Genomic DNA, 25,487 nt, shown 5'->3' with positions numbered 1-25,487 from the left:
ATATTTTAATTCTGTTTATCTATTCTTTTTGTTTACTATTGGAAAAAAAAAATGTGATAGTATTGAATGTGTTTCTATTATGAATAATACTCATTTTGTAGATGCAGTCGATATGAGACAGAAATTCGTCGCCTACGAATCCTTAAACCTGTGCGGGTGTGTCAGGCTTGCTTTAATATATTACGGGCACAGCAAGCAGCAGATGCTGTTTCACAGAACAAAGTTTGACCGTTAGAGGTCAATGCTTCTGAGGTCATAATGGGGAGCAGCATTTTGTGGAAGTTTTGTTCATCTGTTTAACATGGTGATGTTTTAAGGTTATGAGGGTCTTGAAATTTGATGGATGTGTTCGAAATTCCATTGATGAAATATTAAATTATATATGTGTTAAATTACATACATCTATACATGTACAGTGTATGAATGACATTGTTTCCATGTCTCTTGTTGATATTTTAGTATTTATTGTTTGAAAGAGATTTACTGTTCCTTAGGAATTGGATTTTTTTCACGATATTAAAATGCTGTGTTCTAGTCCCGTTGTCTTATAGGACTGTCTACAGTCTGTCTTGTCTTGTCTAGTGTAGACATCTAGACATCGTCATAATGAAGTAGACTGTGTAAAGTCTGTCTAGTGTAGACATCATCATAATAAGGTAGACCTCCATAATAATCAAACCATTAGTATATTATAGCTCCGACATGTAGATTAGTCTTATGCTTCAATCACCTTGCTGGCTAACAAAAGTTTATGTATAAAAGGGAGCTTGCTGGAATTATTCATATATGGTATTTTGTAGACCATGCTTGTAATGGATAGGTTGTTGACACAAATAAAACAATGTGAACAAGTAGGTAGCAGTGATAAAATGGCTGCAGACATTTTTATTCCAAATGCTGACTGTGATATTTTTAGTTGTTGTAGCAGGTTTAGTTCACTCTCCCTATGGCTTTCAGATAAAATCCCCATCATTCCTTATACAAAAGTCATTATTACATGTATATAACTATATAATAGACTTTACTGGAAACCATGCAATAAACCCAGAGTGCAATATGACAATGTGTAGGTATAAATTGTTATGAGACTATTTAATTGATACTATACCTTTAACAGAAAACAAAAAGGCTGAACATTCAAAAGGAAAGACTGTATCTGTACCTTTTAATTTCTGCTTTAAAGATGCTTGCTTTTGGATGTTATTTCTCGGTTGTATAAAAAATGGAATCCTTTTCATTGTTCTTGCCATTTTAATTCTGATATGATAAACAGCTTTTAATATTTTTGTGACGTTCAATGAATTTCATAACTACTGTTAGGTTATCTTTTAAAACAAGTTTCTATTATACAAAACTCTGCATAATATCAGTAACTTATTAACTTTTATCTAGGTTTAGATATTTGTACTAGAAATCAGTGTTGTACTATTGAAAGCTAGGATTTAACCATTGGGTGTGATCAAATAATGCACTGTTCTATTCTTGAGAAGGGAGACAATTCATCCTGTATCGTTATTTTGTGGAGCGCTGAAAAGTTTAAATTAACAATATTATCCTTTGTCTTCTGTCTGTTTTACCCTGTGTAATTTGTCCGAGTTCAGCTCAGTAAATAAAACACCAAAGTCAATTTTATTGTTGTTTTTTTTCTTGTGCAAGAAGTTGAAATACAAAGCTAATTGTTTCCTGTATTTGCATGAATCTCCAATCTCGTCAACAGGCTTGGACTTCATGATGCATTGTTGGTGTCTATAACCGGTACAAATAATTTTTGTTGTACATGTATGTGAGTCATGCGTACTTTGTTTTGTTTTGTTTTTTTGTCCGGAGGGGGGGGGGGGGGTATTATTTTTTTTAGCTCAAATGAGCTTTTCTGATCAGAAACCGATCGACAAGAAAAGCTGCAACTTGTGTGAAAGCATTCTTGGTAAGGGTAGGTTCAAGTTGGATAAAATCCCTAAGGGTAGGATGCGGCCACAGTAGTAGGTGGGGGGGGGGGGGTGTTGAATTTTCACAAATATATAGAGTAAAATCTTTTAAAAATCTTCTCAGAAACCTATTTGGAAGAAAAGCTGCAACTTGAGTGGAAGCATCCTCAGGTAGGGAAGATTCAAATTGTTCAAATCATGATCCCTGGGGATAGGGTGGGACCACAATTGGAGTGGAGTGTCAAATCTTTACATAGGAATATAGGGAAAATCTTCTAAAACACTAATTGTCTAGAAAAGCTCTAACTTTAGTCATTTCAGTCTTCAAATAGTCTATATTAAAATTTGGGGGGGGGGGGGTCAAAATTTACAAAAGAAAACATTTAAATTGTTCACAAAAACTCAAATGATTTATATATGGTTTTGACATATTGTTGATACTTTGATGTTGTTTAGACCTGGCCCCTGGACAATTCTTGGACCTCACAAAGGGTTTAATGTTTGATGTTGGTTTATAATCCATATATAAACAGTTGTTTAAATCTGATTATCTTCTCAAGAACTGCAATGCTCAATATGTGATATGGCTGTAAAATCATCCCGTTACAAAGGGGCTAAATGATAAACATAAGAATATGCAGGGGATTTTTTTTTGTTTATACAGGATCTATTATACGACATTGTTCAGATATTTTGTTCATGACTCCATAAAGCTGATTTTATTATGTCTGTTATTGCTCAGGTGAACGGTGTGGCCCATGGGCCTCTTGTATGGTTTTAGGAGGGAGGAGGGGGGTTCTTTGGACCAGTTAAGGTGCTTGTAAATTAAAAGCGGTGGTTTTTGGGGACATAATTAGGGTGCCTGTGAATTGAAAGGTTTAAAAAAAAACTGCTATATTTACATTCCTGTCGTAAGAATTTTTTATAATATCGTAAATCATATTCATGTTTATTTACGTTATAAAAATATTTACATTCAAAACACACCTGGGGCACTGAAACGTTCAAATGGCAGATTTATTTCGATCCAATAAGGGTAAAACACTCTTGATAACATGTTGGGGTTTTTTTTAAAATAATAAATTGGCACACATATAGCAAAATAAATTTTATCTTTCAATTTTCTCTCCCTCGTTCTTTATTCTACTCAGAAAGCGTCAAAATAACAACTCTATAACGCAGAATTATTTTATTTTTTTCTAAGAAAGGTATATAAAAAAATAATGATAAACAAGAAAATTCATTTTAACGAAATAAACAGTCTGATCCTGTCATGAGTGTGCTCCATGGCATTCGTCGAGTGCCCAATAAACTTGTCAAGACTTCTGTTTTTGAGCGGTTTTATGCTGTGTCACAGACTTCCTTCGATTTTTATGAGCTTTCCTGAGTTGGTCGTATCTCTCCAATTCTTTGTAAAAGGGAACTAACTCTGGCGCCACACTAGGAGGCACGTAGATCTCCTGTTCTTCGTCTTCCATTAATCTCGGCGGATTTAACACTTTGTTGATTTCCGCCACAATATCATGCCGCTTTATTTTCTTGAGAGCTTCAATGAGGTCATCAAATTTAGCGCGCGTATGATGACGTCGCCATCGGGTCAACGCTTCTAGTGCCCGTCCTTCTTTTGGCCCTCTTGCGCTTTCCATGTTGACGGAAGCAATGTCTTTTTCGATCGTTTCAGAACCTCGTTGTGGGTAAAATGGCAACGTTCTGTAGAGAAGCATCCAGTCTTGGTCTATCTCACGACAGACTACTCCTATGGACTTTGTCATTTTGTCTGAAAAAAAGGAGAGATTTGTTAGTTCTTAAATTGAGATGACTTGTCACTTGGTTATTTAAAAACATGCTTTAATTCATACACTCACCATCCAAAGAGCCAAGAACCTGCGATTGCTTAGGTCCCATGGGAAGGCAGAAATAAATCTTTTCGGCTGCGTCTGTGCTAGTCTTGTACCGGTGAATGCGTCTCGCAACTTCTAGTGCATTTTCAAGCTCCGTGAACTCGCTCTCCCGTTGCTGACGTTCTACTTTTGCCTGCTTTAGTTCTTGTTTGAGGCGTTTAACTTCTTTTTCAATCTTTCTGCTCGCGTGCTTTTTTTCGGACATCCACTCCAATTTATGTTCGGCTGCTGCCAATTGTCGTTTAACTAACGGCATCCGGTCCCGCACATAGCGGATCTCTTCCGTAAGCATGTCGTAAGTTTCATTGTAGTCGTCCGGACTAAAGTCAGCCTTGTTTTTTGCGAGTTCGTCTCGTCGAAATTCCTTAAAGTCGCATTCTTGTTGCAACTCACTCTGCAGGTTGAAAAGGTAGTCTTTTTCTATCCGCAAAGCTTCTTCCTTTTCCTTCCACCCCTCGATTTCCGATCTTGCGGTATCGAGTTCGATTTCAGCATGGTTAAGTTTATACGTCACCGAATGAAAACGAGTCTTCGAGTCGCGCATACACCGAACTTTCTCCTCCTTGTTCCTCTCCATGTCATCAATATCATTGCGTAAGAAAATGGGGTAATTTTCGTCTGCTTGTAGCCATGTCGTCATGATTGCCATGGCGGCACGAATATTGGTACACGCGTCTGCGAAAAGGAAGAGAAAGGGCACCTGTTCACATTCATTTTTCTTACAAAATGTGACAACTGGTGACGTGAACATCGTGTAATGAATAATTCTTTCATGGAAGTCTTTCTGTAGCTTTTTAACCTTTTCTAGATTGTTTCTGATGGTACTCTTCCACATATTTATCTGCTGTTGGTAGTGAGCGGCGGTTTCTAGATACTCGTCTTTCTCCGGGTCGTAGAAACTAACACAGTACTTTTCTATCGTAGACAATATCTTAAGACAATAGTCAGAGATTTCTGTGAACTTTTCTGGCACATACTGCTTGATCTTTGCGTGCACTTCCTTGAGCAAAGCGATATTGTTCGGATCGCCCTTGTATCTTTTCGGATCCTGACCTGCTTTGATGGCGTCTTCGATCACTCGTCCTGACGAAAAGTCGAAAATTGTCAACATTCGCATCACAACTTTGATTGGACTGACATATCGGTTGACCTCGTCTTGAATACTTTTCCCAACTCCATAATAAGCTCTTTCCAGACGAGAAAGTTTCTTCGCAACTTGTTTCAGCTCGGCTGCGATGATGTTGCGGAGGTCCTTCAGGCTGCGAGGAGGACTGGCTTCCAACATCTGCAACCCCAGCGCTTGGCGCTTATGTTTCGGCATGTCGTCAAACGGTAGAAGAAACGCTGGCTTGGTTACCAGAGTTGGCATCCGACACTCCAACACAGGTCTCGTCTGCGAAATAGATAGGAATAAAACTGTCAGTAAGAGAGGTCGTAATAATCATTGATATAGAAGGTCCTCGTTGGGAAAAACTGCAAAACCCATCCAAAATTCGAATCTCTTTTGAAGGGTAGAACTCTCAGAACTAGGATAGGTGTGTCGGATATTAAGACATGGCATGACAGTTCACTAAGCTGTCGCATCTTTTGTCCCCATAGACACAATCAAGGGATTAGACGTTAAATGTGTATTGCTTTATAATCTTTCCTGAGCATTTACAACAAAGTGCTAGTTCTTCAATATTTATTCAGCGGTTTATAGTGTAAAGTGTTCAGTGAATTGGCCTATTTATTTAGTGTACAAACGAAATGTAATGACGTTTTATAAGCAGTAAGAAAGACATTTTCCTGAGGTATTCTCAACTTTGGTGGTATCAGTGTGCGCCCAGCTCTCTAATTGCGTCAAATAAAGTTAGATGGAGTCAGAATAGCGGACTTTATAATGGAGATCTCACTGAAGGCAGAATTGCAAGTCATAAGTAATGATCGTTAACAAACAACTCATTATTTGTTGGTGAGGTTTCGATTTTTGGAGAATACAACATTAAGAATAAACTGCATGGAATCATGATTCGAGAATGGTGTCATAACAACAAAATAGGTTCTATTGATGAATATATTGGAATAAATGTGTGGTAATGGACGCAGTAAAACATCATGAATCTGTACAAAACTTCTATTCCTATGAAAATTTAAAGATGTGCCCTACTGATTTTTATGTAAAATATTCGTTAATATTTACAATTTGCGGTGTCTTTGTCGTGATCTGTAACACTGCTGATCAAAGTAACACATAATCCAATACATTACAAATGACGCAATGTGGGGCGCAAGCGGGGTTTGAATTTTAAACGAAATGAAAATAACAAATAATTTAATATTTAAATAATTAGTGAAAATTACACAAGGATTACATAAGGATTACATAAGTGTTAATTCTTAGAATATTTTGAGGTGATCACATAATGTCGGGCGTGATCAAATCTATCATAAAACCCTTCGGACTTTATTGGATTTGATCACCCCCAACCGAATTGATCACCTCATACAGTATTTTACGAATATATTAATTGCTGATGAAACAAAACCTGAAAATTACAAAGGTTTTGTTTGACATTTTAAGAGGTGAAAAAACTCTGTGAATTGGGCAACCTCTATCTACCCTTGCATCTCTGTCTTTCTTTCTTTCTTTCTCTCTCTTTTTCTCTCTCTCTCTCTCTCTCTCTCTCTCTCTCTCTCTCTCTCTCTCGTCGGCGTCGTATTTCTGTGATTGCTTTCAGGGTAGTATACTCAATCGAAAATTATTAAATGCAGGTCTTAACTTTAAAATTCCAGTGAATGTCTTATCGGAAATTTGGGATTGAAAAAGTTCATCGAAGCGTTCACAATGACGTTTGATTGTCAACAGTTGACATTTAGATAGGAGAAAAGTTAACTGTTTGGAATTATTCTATCGCGCGTGTATTTGCTTTTTGATATAAACCAATACACAGTAGATCAGGGCAATGCTGACCGCCTTTGAGCGTACAGACAAGCTTTTCTACTTATCACCGTTTGTCCTCCGTAAATCGAATGAAAACCTCCGATCTTCAGTGCCAATATTTGCTTGATAGGAATTTCTATATGTCCAGGAACAGACTGCTATTAGTTACCATTAGTTGTTGAATTAAAAAAATTGATTATATTACAATATAAATTTTAAATGCACCACCCAACAAAACATGAGCCATAAACAATGCTGTTTATTTTTGCTGTTGCTTTAAAAGATTGTTAACAGATTCGATGGAATAAAAACGGATGCCAGAAGCTGGAAGAACTAATTAACATCGATTAACAGCTATAGTTTTCAAATATTTTGAAGCTGTAGGGTTGCTGGTTTGTACATAAATATACCGTTAACAGGTGAAAAAAGAGATAAAGAGATTACCGGTAATGTTGTATTTGAACAATTTTCCAAAAATTCAATAATTACGAATTAGATTAACAGTTCAAAAAACAGAAAAATAAGGTGAAACATTCGCCATTTTGTAACAAAAATCCAATTTTAGGGAAGGGAAATAGGGGTTTTTTTTAATCGAAAAATATACAGGTAACAGAAATTCAGATTTAAAAGGAGCTTACCTTCAGATCCATCTTGCTACCTCTCGTCGACTGAACAGAAAGTAATTTTAAAATCCCACTGTCTCTTTCATTTGATTTTTTTGTGACCGTAAGGTGCATTTCGAAAAATAAATTTCCAAACAACAAAAGGGGCGTTGCTGTCAGTGCATGGTGCTCATCTGAGGTAGGAGAGAAGCAGTTTTTTTTTGGTGGGGTATGTACCGTCTGCTACTGGTCTGTGTTTATCTCAATCACGTCCGCACGCGGAAAGTCAACATTGGTACTAGAGATTGCGATAGAGTCCCCCCAATCGATACCGTTACCAACAACTTCACACAACTCTTCGATCAATTCAGTTTAATTGTTTTGCTGATGTCGCCGGTTTTAGTTACAGCATACATAATAACACAGCGTCTCGACTAGCGACTTGTTTATAGCGCATTAAATAGGAAGTTCTATTTGCCCGGTAATTTGGGGACAATTGCTGCAGTTCTGGTGGGGTGGGATGCAGTCGGACATAAAGATATTTAATTTATAGGGTTTATTTTTTAAACGAATTTGGTGGCCCGCCTTTGGAGAGGCACTCCAGATCTGCTTTGGCGCTTGATAAAATCTCTCTCTCTCTCTCTCTCTCTCTCTCTCTCTCTCTCTCTCTCTCTCTCTCTTCCATGCTATGAACTATATACTTATAAAAAATACTACTGCACAGGTTTTTTTTTAGTTCGTTCTGCATCCAATGCCCATATTTTATTAAAATTGAATCGAGTTAAACTATCAATCTCAATAACGTTGAATTTCAAATTTCAAGGGATTACAGTGTAATATCTTCCCTTCCGTTCATCGGCACTAATCAACTCTCTCTCTGGCAATAAAAAAATAATCCGAATCTTTGATCTAAATATGAACAGAAAACATTGTGGATGTATAATTTTAGAAATTGACGGTGATTTTTTTAAATACTTTTCTCTCGGAATTTCGCTCGATGATTTTATCTCTTGGAATAAAAAATAATAATATAATAATGATATACGAACACTTATGTAGATTTTCCTTTTTCTATTATTCAAACAAGCCTTAATTTGTTCTAGATTAATCACTTAACAAAACTCTATACGGAGACAGAAATAGTGAGACCAACATATGTAAAATCGCGCGTGTTCACAACCCTAAAAAATAAAAAAAAAAAAGATTTTTCAATTTCTTTAAAACGCTTTCAAATGATTACAAAATATAGTCAGTATGCTTATACATGTATTTACATGTATAAACAAACTCTAAGTTATAAATATCACAGCGATACATGCAGTGTTATATACTGACTAACAGATAGTTTCAGTTTCGAGGTGGATATATTTTTACCGCTGAAAGTTTTTTCTAAAGGGCGAGAACACTCAAGATCTCTATTTAAAACAAAAACCAATTTAAATAAAATCATTAAATAATAATTCAGATAAAAAGAAAAAAGGAAAGACAAATAAAAACAAATTACAGAATAATCTGTAAGAATAAATTCTACCGCAATATCCAAATCCTTACCTGAATACAAATGCATCCATTGCAGATTAAGCGTTTGTGTATTATATATACAATTATTGATGGAACTAAACATTAACAGGAGACAAAAATCACTAAATAATTTATTTGCCTAGAGATTCTAACCATAATTATAACGTGAACGGCCCATTTAAAAGTCCCTCTCTCTCTCTTTCATACACACGCATTGTTCGTTCTTCATTTACATTCCGTTCATGGATGGCTCGCTTTTACACCTTGTGATTTTAACTGCTAATTGCTTCACTTTTAATGAATACCTATTCCAGTCTATTTTATGACACTGTTTTCTTTTTCTAGAAAGCCACCTTCTGTCTCTACGACAAATAATGCTTTGAGAGGGTTCAGGTATCCCAGTCATTTTACGCCATTTAAATGTCTCCGATTCCATTTCAATTTTCTTACGAATGCTAAACAAGACTTTTCCCTTTTTTTTTCTTTTTAAATTGGATTGCATAAAGAATTTCCATTTCTTGTTTTGTCTGTTAAAATGCAGTCTGAAATAAAAACATTCTTTGATGACAATCCAGTAAAAATGTTTGTTGAAAAAAAAATTCTAATAGATCTACGCTACCTCTTGCTTGCCGTCCGCATTTTTAATCTTCCGCCTTTTCCTGATCTTCGGAGGCGGCTGGTGCAGTTCATCCATGCTGAGGTAACCCGGATCTTCTTTACGCTTCCCTCGGGCCGCGGACTCGTCCAAACTCGCATACCCTCGGTCATCTCCATCTGTGTCGTAATAAGTCTCGGTGTCGGTTTCTCCCTGAAAATGAAGATAATTTGTTATTTTTTTTTATTGAAAATATTTTAGAACAAAACAAGAAAAAAAAAGCCCAACAAAATGGGACACGGGCAGCAAATACTGAACAAAATGAGAGTTTGAATAAAATTGCAGGGTTTATAGTTTTTTCCCATTGAATATATTTCATGATCATTGTGATTTACATGTACTCATTTTGTTCTGTTGAACTGTGCATTGCATTTACGAGAAGGCCTTTGATACGTAGAATGCATGACATGTCCTTTAAGTTTTCCATAATTCCCAGACAATGGTACTTGAGTTTTTGACAGGTGGAAGTCCTTTCACTAATCTTGAAGATTCCATTTAAAAAAAAAACTACCTGGTAAATTTTTAAAGTTTCCTTAAGCACAAAGAAACGTGCATGGGCATAATTTTAAAGAAATAAGATTTAAAGTGCAATGTAGTCGGTGATATATTTCATATATAAATCGGGTTGGGGGGGGGGGGGGAGTATTTGATCAGGTAGACGGGGGGGGGGGGGATGCCACATGCAATTTCATCTGAATAAGCGAATATGATAATTACATAATGCCAAGTGCAAAATTACTAAAAAGGACAACATTTTATGTACATAAGAAAACGTTGAAATGTGTAAACACGTAATTTTATGGCGGATATCTCCGCTTGCTTGGATGCTTCAATGATGACGTTTATTCGACCTAGAACACACTCATGACAAAACCATGGACATGATGGGTATGAATTTAAATTCAAACCCCCCAACTTTTGAATAAAATGTTCATAAGAATCAATTATCAAAGAATGCAATAGCTCGGATATATTTACAGCGAAGTTTTATAGACCTACTGGCAAAATCTTTAACAAATCCATGCACAATATATTTTTACGGTTACAACGATTATGGATATAACGAATTTACGGATATAGCGAACTGATTTGAATCACGTAGAGGTGAAAAATAAAGAAATTAACAACGTTATAACGAATTTCTTTATGGCTTAAAAGTGAGCGATACCAATAGAAATTAAAGTTTGAATCACTTAATTTCCGCATATATTCTTTAACTTACAATCCATTTTTTAAAAAGTATTTTATTTTATGCATCAATTAGCATAAATTGTAGCTTTATACAAGAAACCATGTATATAGTGAATTCGGTATACTTATAACAAATGCGATATACTAAATATAACAAATTCGTTATACGGAACGGATATAGCTATATAAGTAAGTCTACTTTTCCCTAGGACTTCGTTTAATCCGAGTTTTACTGTATCAAACTTCAACTTTTTTATTATAATAAGTTCTATTGTCGTTTTAGAGGAAATTTATTGACAAAGAAAAAAAGTCAACGGATCTTTTTCAATCTAATTAAAACCCACGGTGCTTCAGCGAACATATTATTGATGCGGCATGTGTGACTCAGGCGAGCTAAATATTGAAATAAAAACGCATTGAATTTCCGTTTGGTACCGTAGCACACACATACACACACTGAACTTTGAATTATTCCGTACTTTAACAGAAGGAGGACTATGGGATGGATTTTTCCTGCAGCCCAGACGTAATCAATTTGAACTGAATAAAATATTGTTTAAATTAAATCTACGATAGAAATTTCTTTGAATTGGTTGAGCAAAATATAGTTGCGCTTGCGAGTTGGTCGATAGGAAACAGAGAGAGAGAGAGAGAGAGAGAGAGAGAGAGAGAGAGAGAGAGAGAGAGAGAGAGAGAGAGAGAGAGAGAGAAAACGTATTTTACCTGTGGACGCAGAGTCTGTTTAAAGGCGTTTTCCACAATATCGGTGTCCATTCTGAATTGAAATGTACTTGTATCTCACGTCTTTCATGAAGGTTGTTTTGTTCGTTCCGAATTTAGAACTGTGTGCTGCTTGATTTAATTAATCCTTTAATCTCCCTGTTTGCACAGCTCGTGTACTTGTGAAACTGATCATAATCTGGTGTAATTCTAATTTGCATGGTCGTTTAAAAAAAATCGCGCACATTCTATTTATATTATCTTAACTGGGGGTAGGGTCAAGAAACGTTGAATGAATAAGTTACAAAACGCTTTCTATAAATAATCCACTGAAGGAAAACGAGACAGAAATGTTTACACAAAGACGACCAACTACAAACTTTTATATTCATTATAAATATTTTAGATATTACTTGTAACTAGCTTGCATAATGGGATGCATCTTCGCTAGCCAAGGGTTTTCGCGGGGAGTGGAGTGGACCGAAAACCCTTGGCTAGCGAAGATGCATTGGATGCCATCCTCTCGAAATTGTTGCTAACACTATATTGTTACAGTGTTCAATTTCATCTCAAATTTCACCTCGACGATGATTTCAAGAATACTAGTACATATAAGATATAAAAAATATTTTAACATCCAACGAAGGTGTCATAATTTTTTTTGGAAAGTGCAGTGGATTGTGCATGCTACACCAATATAAGGTCGATAACTCGAACTCCATTTTCCCATCGGCAAACTCGAATTAGATGTAATCGATAGAATATTTAAAAGTGAGGATATACTGATACACAATGTGCTCGGTGCAAAATCAATACTACCCCCCGGAATTCATTTGGAAAATATGAAAAAATATGTCATTAATACTGATGAATGACAACTAATCAATTGCATCTTTATTATACAGTACAAAAACAACAGATAAATTGATTGTATTCGACAGGAAATATGAAATTTCCAATCCTTAACAGTATAAATGAATACCCGAAGAATACAACAATATCACTTGTACGAGTATATATTTCAACAAAAAAGCAGTAAAAAAAAAGACATAACAAAACACATTGGAACACCACTGTGATTTCCGCGATAAATAAATAAAAATATCGAGATGCACGTGCTCTCATAAACAAACAAAACACTAATGCTGTGAACTGTACAAGAATAAATAGCAGGCATCTACAAATATGCTGCACTCGTTTTTATGGCAGTTTAATAGATGTCTAATCACAATTAACTGCAGAATTGTAGCTTTTCAGGAAATTCGGATTGACAGACCACTAACCCGAGTTTCCCATTGAGCTATATAGTTCTACAGCTAATCACGGATCTACATTGAATAGTTTGATAAACATTTTGTCTAATGCTATTAATTGTATACCATACACAGTTTTGCATTATTTTGCACTAATTTACAATATTATTTCAAACTAATATATAACATAACTCTTTGATACGACAGGAACTAACATTATATAATATCAATGCTGTAAAGTGTAAACGACTTTAGAAACGAAAACAAAATTGACTGATTTTTTTTTACCTTCGGGATCTAATTGAATACTGTTAAACGACTTAGGAAACAAAAAAACCTTCTTCTTTTTTTCAAATCTTCGTAATATAATTAAATACTGCAGTTATCAATACACAGAATGACTAGAATTTTGACTTTTAAAAATAATATAGCTACTTGAGCGGTTTATATTCTGCGGAATGCGGACTTGTCAGGGGCTGCTCAGAAGACTCGTCGATACGGGTCTGTTTTAGCGTGGCGAAGATGTCTCGGAACAGGGATTTATAATGAGGCAGGTTGGTTTCTTGTTCGGCAGACGTGGCCGCCTCTGCAGTAGACGTGGATTTCTGCATCTTTAGCAATGTCTGAACCTCTTTGTGAGACACGGCCAACTGTCTATGGAGAGCTTCGTCGAAAGTCTCGCTCTCGTGAAAACTTCCGGGTCGTCTGCTGCTCTTGTTCTGAAGGTCCTCGTACTTCTTGAACAGTTTCTTGTATTGGGTCTCCAGTTCATCAAGAATAGAAACACTGCTGGTATCATTATCTTCCACCGGAGACACTTCTTGTATATCGGGGACTATTTTGTTCAAAGATTCTGTACTTCCATAAACGCTCCCTCCACTTTCCAGACGAACCAGTTTTCCCGCGCCAACTTGCGGATCGTCTGGTTCTATCTCCTTTTCGATTGCAGTTTTCAGTTCAACTAGATCACTGGAACACTTTTTGCAGTATTTACCGAGATTCAACTTTTGACGTTGGATCTCGAACTTTAAATAACCGTTTTCTTTTACATCGTCCTCCAAAGATCTAACTTTCTTTTCCAGACCGGCATTTTCTTCCCACAATAAAGACACTTCCGTCTCCAAGTCTTCCTTTTTCCTTTTATCAATTAGCGCCTGCGCTTTGAGCTGTTTGACAGCCTCTTGGAGATTTTTGATTTCCTGTTCGTAAGGGTTCAGAGGTAGTTTCTTGAACTGATTGTTATAGGTCCAGTGACAGTCCTCGTTCATGATATCCTTCAAATAAGGATCTCGCTCCTTCTCGCGGAGACTCGCGAGACTCACAGCTCGTCTGCTGTCCTGCTTCTGTTGTTTCTGTTTCAAACGCTTCTCCTCGGCCTTCATATCTTCAACCTTTTTTTCCAAATTGTCACACTTTTCCTCCAACTGCAAAACGGTAGTCATCAATCTGAAAAATGATACAAAACAAGGGTTGTATGACCTATATACATTTCACTTCAGGAATCGTGAACCTGGTATACTACATTGCCCCTCTGTGTACTGACTTTTCTATCCGCTGCTTGTCTGTTTTGGCATCAATAAGCAGCCTCTGGTTTGTCTTCTCCAGGTCCTGCGACGTCCTGTCCAACTCCTCGTAAATACGCATGCGTGATTCACTACTGTCCCTGACAGTCTCCAGTTGCCGCGTGATATACTGCATTATACCAGAAAAATACATACAAATTCTGTAAGTTGAAGCTTCATAGAGAGAATAATGGATAGAAAGGATGCAATCTTTTAATTTATTTTTAATTATGCATACTGGTATTCTTTCTTGTTTACGTAACCAAAAAGTAAAACTTTCATTCTGAAAATATGGATACTATTTTTCTAAATTTTAAGTAAAAGACATTTTTGTAGAATTCCAATTTTCCGTAACTTGGACCAAAAGGAAGTAATCCTTATTAGCCTTCTACACATCAGAATAGTTTTGTTGTGTTGTTGCGTGGTCTTGTAACTAATTAACGTTCACTCCAAGACAATTACCTGGATTACATACAATCATAAACATGCACGACTCCATTATCTTAGTAATGAAAAGTTGCTTAAAACATTCTTCATGTTCATGGTAACCGCGTCATGATAATAATAATCTTTCATAATGGGTCCTAACTTTTGAATAGACCACCCAATAACATACCACAAGATATTAAGGCCAATAAGCAATATACCCGTAGATGTACCTCGATAACCCAGTAATTAACATACCACAGGCTACATAGTATTAAGGCCAAAATCAAGTAAGCAATATAGTTGTACCTCAATTTCCAGGTTTTGTTCATTGTTAATTTGTTGGAGATGGATGATTTGCGCCTCTAATTCGCGGTTCCTCTCAAGAAGGGCTTTTCCAAGCTCTGCAGCCAGTTGTAGATCTGAAGTAGAAATTCCACATTTATGAAATACTGCATTTACGCTTTTAATTTGCCAACACGTTTACTTTTTTTCCCTTCTAATCATCAAGAGCGAACTGCCCTTTATAAGCCTAATATTCAACTAAAATATAATCGCCGGTATGTGTATACATGAATGTAGAAAAAAAGCTGTCATGTTCTTAAAGTCCCAATGTGGTGTACTCAAAAGTGATTTTTATTTCAAGATCATCAATAATCAAACTTTAAAAAAAATAAATAAATATCATGTCAAATCAATTATGAAAGACAGTCACAAAATGGCGTTAGACTCCCGGGAAAATTTTGACTGATACATGCAATATACCGTACATATTGTATAGTGAAATTTTTCATGTCGAATTACATGGCACGAAATACTAGTATTATACAAGTGAAAGGCAGATTCGGTACCCACCGCCCAACATTAATAAATCATAATTAATAAGACACACATCCAACTATTCTACTGAATTTAATTCAAGTGTTTAGAAAAATTGTTTTTTTTCCTGCATGAAATACTCGTCAACTTTTAAAGAATCATATGAAAGGAATGTTCATGTAAAGGCCAGGGGCCCGTTTTACAAAAGGTCGTAAGTCATATATTTGGTCGTAAGACCACACCTAGGGTTTAAGGCCGTTTTACAAAGATTTGGGACTTATGGCTTACGACGAAATTCGGCCGTAAGTCTACGACCACCCGAAGGCTACCCTAAGTCCTAAGTTTTGTCCAATTCACTAAATATATCGTTGTTGCTATGGATAATAAAATTATAAAAAATGGCGTCTTTGCTTATTTTTGATGTTCTCAACGAAAGAGAAAAGGAAAGGGGTAGAAGAGTGTTCAGAGATAGAAACAATCCATTAGATTATTTAAACGACAGAGAGGTTATAGAAAGGTACAGGCTTCCGAGAAGGTACTTAAACGAAGTCGTTGATCTAGTTAAAGAAGACATAGAAAGACCAACCAACAGAAGCAAGGCCATCCCTGCAGTTATCCAAGTAGGTATCATTATCATTTAATATCATCTGACACAACGCACATCATAATCATTCCAACTTCGAATATTTACACCACATTTGATAACGTCACTTCCTGATTGCTACGTCACGAAAACGGTGCTTGTAGATATATAGGCGTTGAGCACACGGGCACGGATCAAACACGAAATAAATATGAATACATGCACGCACGTGTCTAAACACACGTTGGAAAAAACAATTATTTCAACATAACCCAACCTTCAGAGTACAATTACATACTATACCATGAAATGTGTTCTTTCTTCGAATGAGTGAGGTAATGAAGTGATGAATTCAGCGACGTTGTTTGGACCCCCCCCCCCTCCCAACAGATTTCACTATTTTTTTTATAGGTTCATGTTCAGGTTTAGAGGTTCATGGGTCATATACATATAAAATAAAATGTAAAAAATCTCGGTGAATGTGATGGATTAGATATTTTAATCCCTTTTTGCGTCATGGTGAAACGCCGAGCTTCGTATTCTACGATTATAAATTACTTATCTTTTCCAAAAAAAAATAACGCAACATAAACGTGTCTTGATCTATGCTAAGTCATGGTTCTGCCCAATATTAACTATTAAAACCAGAGTGAAACGTCCAGAAATATATAGGCCGAAACGACGTCGGGCCGAAACTAGCAAGATCCGAACAGATTTAAGGTCAATTTAGGGAAAAGGCCGAAACGGCTAGACATCGATTATACACATGGCACTGGCGTCGGAAGGAAATTGAAAGTGGGGGCTAGAATAATCCTCAGAAATATTGAGGAAAAAAAACCTAATTCCCAAAATTATGAAAATCCTAATCCGTGGGGGGGGGGGGGGGGGGGGGGGGCGGCTAATCCGTGGGGGGTATACCTATGCTTCCAACTTCTCAATCTTTCAAGGTAAATTTAGGAACAATTATCTTCGCTGCGAGAAAAAGTTTGGGGGGGGGGGGGGGCTGAACCCTCTATGGTGTATGATGCTATGTCCCTAATGGTTAGGTCTAACTTTGCAAAAGAAGGGGGGGGGGTAAGCCCCCCCCCCCCCCCCCCCCCCCCCCGGTTCCGACGCCTATGCATGGAACAACATGGTACAACTTTACCCATGACCCCAGCACCTGACATAGAAAAAAACACCAGAGTCTTCACAAGTCAAAAAATAAAATCATTACTGTTTTTACCAGATCTGCCAGAGAGAGAGAGAGAGAGAGAGAGAGAGAGAGAGAGAGAGAGAGAGAGAGAGAGAGAGAGAGAGAGAGAGAGAGAGATTTCCTTGGATGTTGAGCAATTCTGATTTCCAAAAATATGCAATAAAATCAGTGGACTGAATTATTATACAAAACTTTTTTCATAAATTTTTATGAATATCATTTTTTTTTTGGTAGATTGAGTTTTAGAGGTGTTAGTTTGTAATTTGAAAAAAAAAAAACACCATTAACTCATTTGTTATTTCATTAAACAATCTATTTTGGGCACCACCCAGCTATGAAATATATATTAGAGTAATAGAGTACACTAGTTTTTACATTTATACTTTTTAAATAGTGATATGTTAACATTCATTCCTTAAAAAAATCACAAACCCAATATTATCCCAAACATTATTCATATGGAATTTGTGTATGTAATGTAAATAATTAATGAAAAGTTATGGTGGTTAAGAATATGTTGTCTTATTGACAGGTTCTTGTCACAATAAGATGCCTCACAAAAGGAATATTCTATTCGGAGTGTGGGGATTTACATGGAATTTCGAAATCTAGTGTTTGCATTGCCATGGACAGAGTTCTGACCTCCCTCTGCCACCGCTTGCAAAATATCTCTTTTCCTACATCTGAGGAAGAAATCCGAAGAACAAAAACAGAGTTCTTTTCAAAGGCCCGATTTCCCAATGTGCTGGGCGCAGTGGATGGGACTTTGATAAAAATTCAGGCTCCCTCCGAAAACGAGCCAAGCTACGTTTGTAGGAAGGGTTTTCATGCTCTGAATGTCCAGGCCGTTTCTGACGCTTCCCTAAGGTATTATTTCAAAGAGCAATTAAGTTCCATAGTTAACATTATTCATATTATTGTACTTTGAAGACTGATACTATCAATATAAGATTAAAAGATGTTAAAAATTATGCTTTTCAAAAACTGTATCATATCATTAAAGAAGGATTTGATAGTAAATACATGATTGAACCAATGGGCTTTTGCCCCATCTTATTCACCCATCTTCTTTAAGATTCATAGATTTGGTTTGCAAGTGGCCTGGTGCTGTTCACGATAGCTTTGTGTTTGAAAATTCAAACCTGAACCACATCTTGGCCCAAGGGTGCAATGGATGGCTTCTAGGAGATTCAGGTATGAATTATAAGTAAATGAAATATGGCAAGTAAATTGAGCATTCTACACATGAATGTCTAAAGTTAGTCAGTACATACTACATAAATATAACTGCATTCTAGGCTATCCTTTGAAGTCATACTTGATGACACCAATTAACATCCCGGCTAATCAAAAGGAAGTGAACTACAACAGCGCCCACTGCAGAACCCGTGTTGTGGTGGAGAGAGCATTTGGTGTGCTCAAGTCAAGATTTAGGTGAGATGACGTGAAATGACAGTGTTCTTGCGACTCATCTTAATGAAAAATATTATTACTCATCTTATTAAATACATGTACTCTAAAGAAATAGTGCTAATATTAAATCCTTGATTTCTTTCAGATGCTTACATCCAACTGGGGGTGTATTACCCTTTGCCACCCAAAAGTGCATGAAGACTGTAGTAGCATGCTTCAAGCTTCACAACAAATGTATCAAAGACAGGCTGCCAATGCCAGAGGTGGACTTTGATATCCAGCACCAGGGTGAGGAGGAAATCAACAATCTCCAAGCAAACGGTGCAGGTGTAGCTCAACAGATCAGAAAGAGGCTGGTTCAACGCTTTTGAAATAGTAAGTTCAATATACTTGCAAGTAAAGACAACAAGATATATTAAGGTTATAAAAATAATTGTAATCACGTCATCATAACTTGACTGTTAAACACAAGATGAAAACAATAGCAAAACAAGTATAACACAAATGTAACTTTAACCATTGGATTTGATACTAAACAAATTTCCATTTCAAAATGCAATGTCATTAAACAATCAAGAGTAATTGCCATGCTATGAAATCACAAAATATCTATTTCATCTCTTATTGAAATGACCATAAGATCTCTATAACATCAGAAAATTTAAAAAAATAAAGATTTACAAATACCCCCACCCAACAAATTTAACAAGCAAAACAAGAGAATAATGAGCCACATTGCTCACTTATGGAATATTTTTAAATTGGTGTATCATGTGGCATTACATATTTTTTTCTTATAATTTTCACTATATTATTAAGACCGGAATAGCTAGTGCAGTGACTCTTGAGAAGAATATCTTAAGACACCTACCGGTATTTAAATGTTAACCAAGTTTTATGATTATCTCCCTTTCACAAAGGTTGACCCTTCAATTCAATATTTTAGAATATACAATAATAATATTTACTGCCAATGGGTTCTAAAGTAGAAGGAAAATATGTGCTTAGTTTACAAACAGACAGATTGAGAGACAGACATACAGGCACCATTCATCAGAAAAGCTCTTTACATGGTATAAAACAGGCTAATTTACATTGCACAGACAAAATTAAATTTCTTTCACAACAAGACCTCTGATAGTTGGTGAAACTGAGCAAGATGCTGGTTCAAGTTCAACTAAGGGCTCAAGAGTTTGAAAAGAATAGGAACAGCAACAGTTTTTTCTTTTCAATTCAAAACAGATCTCTTTAAGCACATCCAACTTCTTCTTTTCTACCTCGAGCAGACTTTTTTTAAGCTCCAGTTTCTCTCTTTGGATGTTAAGCAGTAGCTCTGCCTTGGAGTTATCTAAGAAATACATTTTGAAATGTTTCAATATATATAATTTGTATAGTACCATAGTTGAACTCTTTATACAATATAATACAAATATTGACTGGAGTTGAGAGCATTTATTATATTATTCATATTTCAATGAAAAAATGATGTACAAAATGTCTTTACAAAAACCAAACTATACATACAAGGCATCATTTCGCTCCTTAATACATGCAAGTCACCCTCCCCCTCCTACCCTACCTGATGTACATGCTGTCTCAACAGTGATCTTTCTTTTTCTCTTTGTGGAACAGCCAGTTGGCATACTGGTATCTTTAGGAAATAAATAGTTAAATTAATAATGTTTAAACTGATTGAACATTTCACTAATAATATATCTTAATAAAAATCATTGCTATTTTTTTTCCAGGTGTACACCATTCTACATGGCCATTTTAGTACATGTACCTATTACAGGGACTTGTTTCAATTAGAAGAATGATGGACAGAGACCCACATGTTCTATCACCCATCAATTAAAGGAATATAATAATACCTTTACATACTGTTTTTTTTTCTTCATAATTTCAAAACACATTTGTTACAAACCAAATATCACACTGCTGTTTTAATCACAGGCTGAGCAGTTGTTTGATTTAAATGTTTACAGTTATTAATTCACATAATGATATCTAATTTAAATATAGCCAGTAAATTCTATATGAGGTGTATATACTCTAAGTGATGCATATTTTCAAGCTTAATTAAGAAAGAAACAGCAATTTTAAAAGTTTACCAGGATATGAAGTTGGTTGGTCACATGATCAAATCCTGTGGAGCCCGAAGTGTTGCTCAGTAGATTTGATCACGTACCAACAAACTTCATATCCTGGTGAACTTTTTAATATTGCTGTTTATTACTTATATTTATGTTTGATAAAGAAAAAATATTTTAAGACGCACTGAAAGCATTTTTAAGGAAATCGTACAAAGACACACACACAATGCTATAAATAAATAAATGTTTACTTTGCTTACCTCCAGCAAATGAGGGAGGAGGAGTCTCAGGAATTAGTTCCTGGGTTTTGGAGGCATCTGCTGATATGAACTTGGAAGTAGCTACCATAAAAACATTTTAAATATCATTTATCAAGCTCATCGATCTTAACAATCTATTTTAATCATTGATGTAACAACTCCATTTATAATGTGTACAATACAAAGGAGCAAGCCCAGAATGATTAATGAAAAATGTTGAGTATAAACCCAAAGAATTATTAGTACATTGTATCAATATTGAATAAATATTTATCTAATATTAAGTTTTTAAAAAAATTGTAAGCACACTGTACTTTTATAAAGGCTACTCATGCCCTAATAAGGCTGCTTTTAACATGACACTTTAAGTAATGTTTATTCATTCATTTGTTTTCTTTTGTTTTCATTATTTTAAAGAAACTTATGAAACCATGTTATACCATTAGATGTGGCTTTAGGGAACTCATTGCTTCCACACTCACTGGTGTCAAAACCACCTTCTATCCCTACCACCATGCTATCATCGAGAATAGAAACAATCTACAATATAGTCAATGAGGAGTAATAAGCAATATTTTTATCATGTACACAATAAATTTGTTAATCCGTACAATATTTACATGTATATCTACGATATAAAGATTTGTAATTCAAATACTGTAGAATCATTTTTATTTGGGGGGGGGGGGGGGGGGGGGGGGAGGGGGGGATGTTGGAAGGTGGCCAAAATTTACTAAATTAATATTAAACAAATGATTGTGTGTATAGGTTTGTGAAGATGAAAATTCGTGGGCAAGGGTTATCCAAAAAACCCACCAACATTGGTCAGCCACAAACAATGATGATTCCACAGTATTATAGTTTCTCATCATTTTGATAAGTAAAATAAACATATAATATAAATTACCAATAATAAGCAAATAAATACTGATGCATGTGGATATATATGAATAATTTTGTTTGTGTCCTTTCTAAAATACAACTCATTGCCACTTGTACATGTATTCACTATTTATTGAACATACATGTACCAGCTGCACATTGTTTATTTACATGATTGTACCATCATCCTACAGCTGCTCTTGCACTTTGTGTGTCTTTAGCTGCCAGAAATAGGTCAATGAATTGATTGGATGTGATATGTATAAAAACACTAACTTAAAATTAAAAACAATAATCGAATATATAACTGTGCTTCATTAAATGTATATACCTTATCTTCCCATGGCTTCAAGTTTAGTGGAGGTGGACCTCCCCCAGTCTTTTTCTGCTCTCTTCTCCTCTCTGCTTCTCTTTTTCTGGTCTTGCTTTGAATGTCTATCCACTTCTTTTTTATACTTTTGACATCTCGCTGTGTAAAGCTGCAGGCATTTACACTGAAAAAAAAATATGTGCACGCTTTAAAATATGAACGATACCATCTTACGACACTTACCTCTTTTTTCCTGATCCGATAATATTCACGCGGTAATCCATTAAAGACATAAGTATTCGAAGCCATCATAAATCGCTGTATCATAAATGCAGGAAATTCATTTCATATCGGTTTCAGTTTTAAAACACATCAAAAGCGCTATTCAATCCAACTTTACGCAAACCACCATTTTTGTGTGAAGGAGGTTTACGGGATTTCCCCGATTCGATTGGTTGATATTTATAGAGTGAAATTATAAACTCCAAAACAATGCCGACGGCTATATAGCAAAGATATCTAATTTTTTTAATGAAAAATCAATATTGCCACAACCAATTACAGAGTGAATCTAACTTTTTGTCATATTTCTCACATATGAAAAATATTTATACTTGTATAATGCAATTTTATATGTATGAAATCTTTTCTTTTCAATTAAAAAATTTCGGCACAATCCCTCCCCTTCAAAAGAAAATGAAATCGGGTAAGGGGATGGAAATATAAATATATATTAAAAACTTTTAATGCAAAATGACATTTTTTTATTTATATAGACATAAGATTTACTTATGCTATATCTTTAACATAACGTTATATGATTTCAGAAAAAAATATAATATACCTTTCCAATACTTCCTCCCATGCGTTGGCTTTTTTCTCTGAGGTAATAAAAGGGGAAAATTTTCCTTTTATCACCTCGAGGCGGTCGCTAACACCCTCAACCAGGGCAGATATTTCTTCTTGTCTCCAATTCTCTTTTCTTGTCATTTCGGAAATATACCGTCTGCGCGTCATCGCGTCTTGGTTCGCGCGGTATCCAAGTTTACTTTCATACCTTTTAAGGCTAAAGAGTTCCTTTATGACTTACGAGGAAAGTTGCGATTTAGGAGTTACGACATGCAAATAGGATATGTTTCATAAAACGGTCTTACGCTTTGTCGTAAGTTAGGAATATTTAAGACTTAAGACTTATGACTTACGAATCTTTGTAAAACGAGCCCCTGCATTCCTTCCAACTATTTCATTGTGCACTGTGGGAAAATGACACCATTCATTCATAATGCAGCCATTGATTTGTAATGGCATGCACACACTAAATTATTAAAATTATAAAAATTCAGTTCTTGTCAGAATTTCATCGATTCTATTATCAATTAATACTATCGTCTGTAGATAGTACAAAAAAGTTATTGCTCCACACAGCAGTAAAACTTTCCAGACCCGACTGGGTACTATTAACGTAACTATAGTAACTACTGACCGGTTATTTTTTAATAATCTGTCTGGGCTGATGTTCTTAATTACGTATATATTACAGAAAATTGTGATTCTGAGTTACACATGACTTACAACTTAGTACCAGAAGTATTCAACTACTACAGACATCAATTACGTATGCAAAAACATGTCATCACTTAATTTTCTATATGCACAATATAGCTTCTTGATCGATCTGACCAGCAGATGCAGCAATATGTAAATGTATACGTCTGCTAGTCATGAAGATTGAAGAACTACATCTGTTTTACTTAAAATACTGATATTTGGAGCATATCTCGACCCGCCGGAAACAGTTTGGCGATTTTTTCGGCCCCGTCTTGAATGATTCTGGTTGCTACTGATGGATGGAGCATGATTCATACAATCGATTTTTCCAAATTATCCATACCGCAGCCACGTTCTGCGAAACTGATCAATAATTTCTGATAAAGTTAACCGATTTAATTCCCTGTAATATCCGTATCAGCATTGATAGTGAACTATATTGTTAAAAAATAGTTGATAACACGTGCATGTTCTGTGTATGTTTTGATTATCATAAGTTAGCTTTTATCAATCACCTATGCGTTCTATAGTAGCCTCACCTACCATTTTGATACCAGTCCTCCTCCTGTTGGTCATCTTGAACCTCCGAATCGTCTTCCATCGCTTAATATCGCCTATCGTCTGTTTACATACGGCATGACATTTTACCCCCTTTGTAAGGCCTCACTCTAAAATGTGTGCTATGCACAATCCTTGCTGTACGTCAATATACGTGGCGAAACATCAGAACATATCACATGACTCGTCACGTGACCAAGGGGATGAGTAGAACATTTTGAATAATTAATGTATGGGTGGATCCAGCGAGGAAAAGGGACGACCCATTCCTTGCAACTGCTACAAAATAGACTGCTATGAAATTTTAATCAAACCATTGTCGGACCTGTCAGCTTTTTTTTTTAATTAAAAAAATCACACGTTGACCAATTTTTTTATGAAAACATCCGAAAACCTAAATTATGCATGTTCTTCATAGATAAACCAGAAGGCCACACGTGCATTTGGTAATGAAAAATTCCTGCAAGATAACTTATTACTCTATTCTGAATTTAGTATTTGCTTCTAGTGATGACAATAATTGCCGATTTATTTGTAATCGTTGGTAATGATTTTTAAAATCACCCGGGTATAAATATTTGGAATAGAATTGCAATAATTTCTTTATTTTGTTTTACCTATAATACCTATGGTTTCGGAAGTAATTACATACTAAGAAGTAATCTATATCATTAATATATAAGTAATATCTTTATCATTTAAATAATGCTGAATCATACAGTGAGCAAAAAGACTCGATGAGAATGAAAGATCTCTTTTTTGGCGGACAAAAACTCTCAGCGTTGTCCAAAACGTTTTTTTTCCCTTCTTACTTAGTGTAAATAAATATTATAATGAAGGAAGAATCCATCCTATGCTGTATCATTTATATATGAAACGTAGGCTTCTTGTTACGATTTTTTAATTTCATATCAATGGTAATTATTTTCTCTTTCCCCGATTCCGCCGTAACCAATTTTGCTCATCTTTATTCTCAGTCTCGACTCTCGAGTTTTTGCCTTTTTATAAAGATCTGAGAGTTGAACATATTTAATTAAAACGTTGGTGACAGCGGGGCCAGAAGATGCAAGAAAACGTAAAAAAAAAAAATGGAACTCTCATCAGAAAAAGATATTCATTATATCCCAGTAACTGCAAGATTGTC

The 25,487-nt window shown here is 35.6% G+C and overlaps 5 protein-coding genes across 7 annotated transcripts in view; 2 read left to right on the top strand and 3 right to left on the bottom strand.

The window, feature by feature from the left end:
* The window catches only part of LOC128164722 (WD repeat and FYVE domain-containing protein 3-like), a 54,073-nt gene extending 52,446 nt beyond the window's left edge, over nucleotides 1–1,627 (top strand). For both annotated transcript variants that reach the window (XM_052828716.1, XM_052828715.1), the window contains one exon: nucleotides 102–1,627. In XM_052828716.1, the coding sequence (XP_052684676.1) occupies nucleotides 102–228 (127 nt within the window). In that variant the 3' untranslated portion in view covers nucleotides 229–1,627. The remainder of the gene's footprint in view (nucleotides 1–101) is intronic.
* Nucleotides 1,628–3,099: 1,472 nt separating this feature from the next.
* Nucleotides 3,100–11,598, bottom strand: LOC128164724 (uncharacterized). 2 transcript variants are annotated; one of them, XM_052828719.1, is made up of 4 exons: nucleotides 11,442–11,598; nucleotides 9,492–9,680; nucleotides 3,791–5,219; nucleotides 3,100–3,702 (listed from the first exon to the last, which is right to left on the bottom strand). In XM_052828719.1, the coding sequence occupies exons 1-4, from the start codon at nucleotides 11,490–11,492 to the stop codon at nucleotides 3,242–3,244; spliced, it is 2,130 nt and encodes a 709-aa protein (XP_052684679.1). In that variant the 5' UTR covers nucleotides 11,493–11,598; the 3' UTR covers nucleotides 3,100–3,241. The 2 variants fall into 2 exon arrangements, with proteins under 2 accessions (XP_052684679.1, XP_052684680.1); XM_052828720.1 differs by lacking the exons at nucleotides 9,492–9,680; nucleotides 11,442–11,598 and adding an exon at nucleotides 7,388–7,840.
* Nucleotides 11,599–12,319: 721 nt separating this feature from the next.
* Nucleotides 12,320–24,506, bottom strand: LOC128164725 (cerebellar degeneration-related protein 2-like). The gene is made up of 4 exons (XM_052828721.1): nucleotides 24,329–24,506; nucleotides 14,989–15,101; nucleotides 14,235–14,383; nucleotides 12,320–14,137 (listed from the first exon to the last, which is right to left on the bottom strand). The coding sequence occupies exons 1-4, from the start codon at nucleotides 24,384–24,386 to the stop codon at nucleotides 13,123–13,125; spliced, it is 1,335 nt and encodes a 444-aa protein (XP_052684681.1). The 5' UTR covers nucleotides 24,387–24,506; the 3' UTR covers nucleotides 12,320–13,122.
* Nucleotides 15,694–21,032, top strand: LOC128164727 (putative nuclease HARBI1). Its single transcript, XM_052828723.1, has 6 exons — nucleotides 15,694–16,118; nucleotides 17,809–18,143; nucleotides 18,352–18,470; nucleotides 18,575–18,710; nucleotides 18,835–19,064; nucleotides 20,438–21,032. Exons 1-5 carry the CDS (start codon nucleotides 15,897–15,899, stop codon nucleotides 19,058–19,060), a joined length of 1,038 nt encoding a protein of 345 aa, XP_052684683.1. The 5' UTR covers nucleotides 15,694–15,896; the 3' UTR covers nucleotides 19,061–19,064; nucleotides 20,438–21,032.
* On the bottom strand, nucleotides 19,118–23,452 carry LOC128164729 (uncharacterized). Its single transcript, XM_052828725.1, has 5 exons — nucleotides 22,259–23,452; nucleotides 21,486–21,585; nucleotides 21,046–21,126; nucleotides 20,269–20,340; nucleotides 19,118–20,037 (listed from the first exon to the last, which is right to left on the bottom strand). The coding sequence occupies exons 1-5, from the start codon at nucleotides 22,562–22,564 to the stop codon at nucleotides 19,799–19,801; spliced, it is 798 nt and encodes a 265-aa protein (XP_052684685.1). The 5' UTR covers nucleotides 22,565–23,452; the 3' UTR covers nucleotides 19,118–19,798.
* Nucleotides 24,507–25,487: the final 981 nt, after the last annotated feature.

This window comes from Crassostrea angulata, chromosome 10 (assembly GCF_025612915.1).
Source record: "Crassostrea angulata isolate pt1a10 chromosome 10, ASM2561291v2, whole genome shotgun sequence".
Classification (NCBI taxonomy): Eukaryota; Metazoa; Mollusca; class Bivalvia; order Ostreida; family Ostreidae; genus Magallana; species Magallana angulata.
The sequence above is the reverse complement of the archived record's forward strand: the minus strand, read 5'-3'. Positions and strand labels throughout refer to the sequence as shown.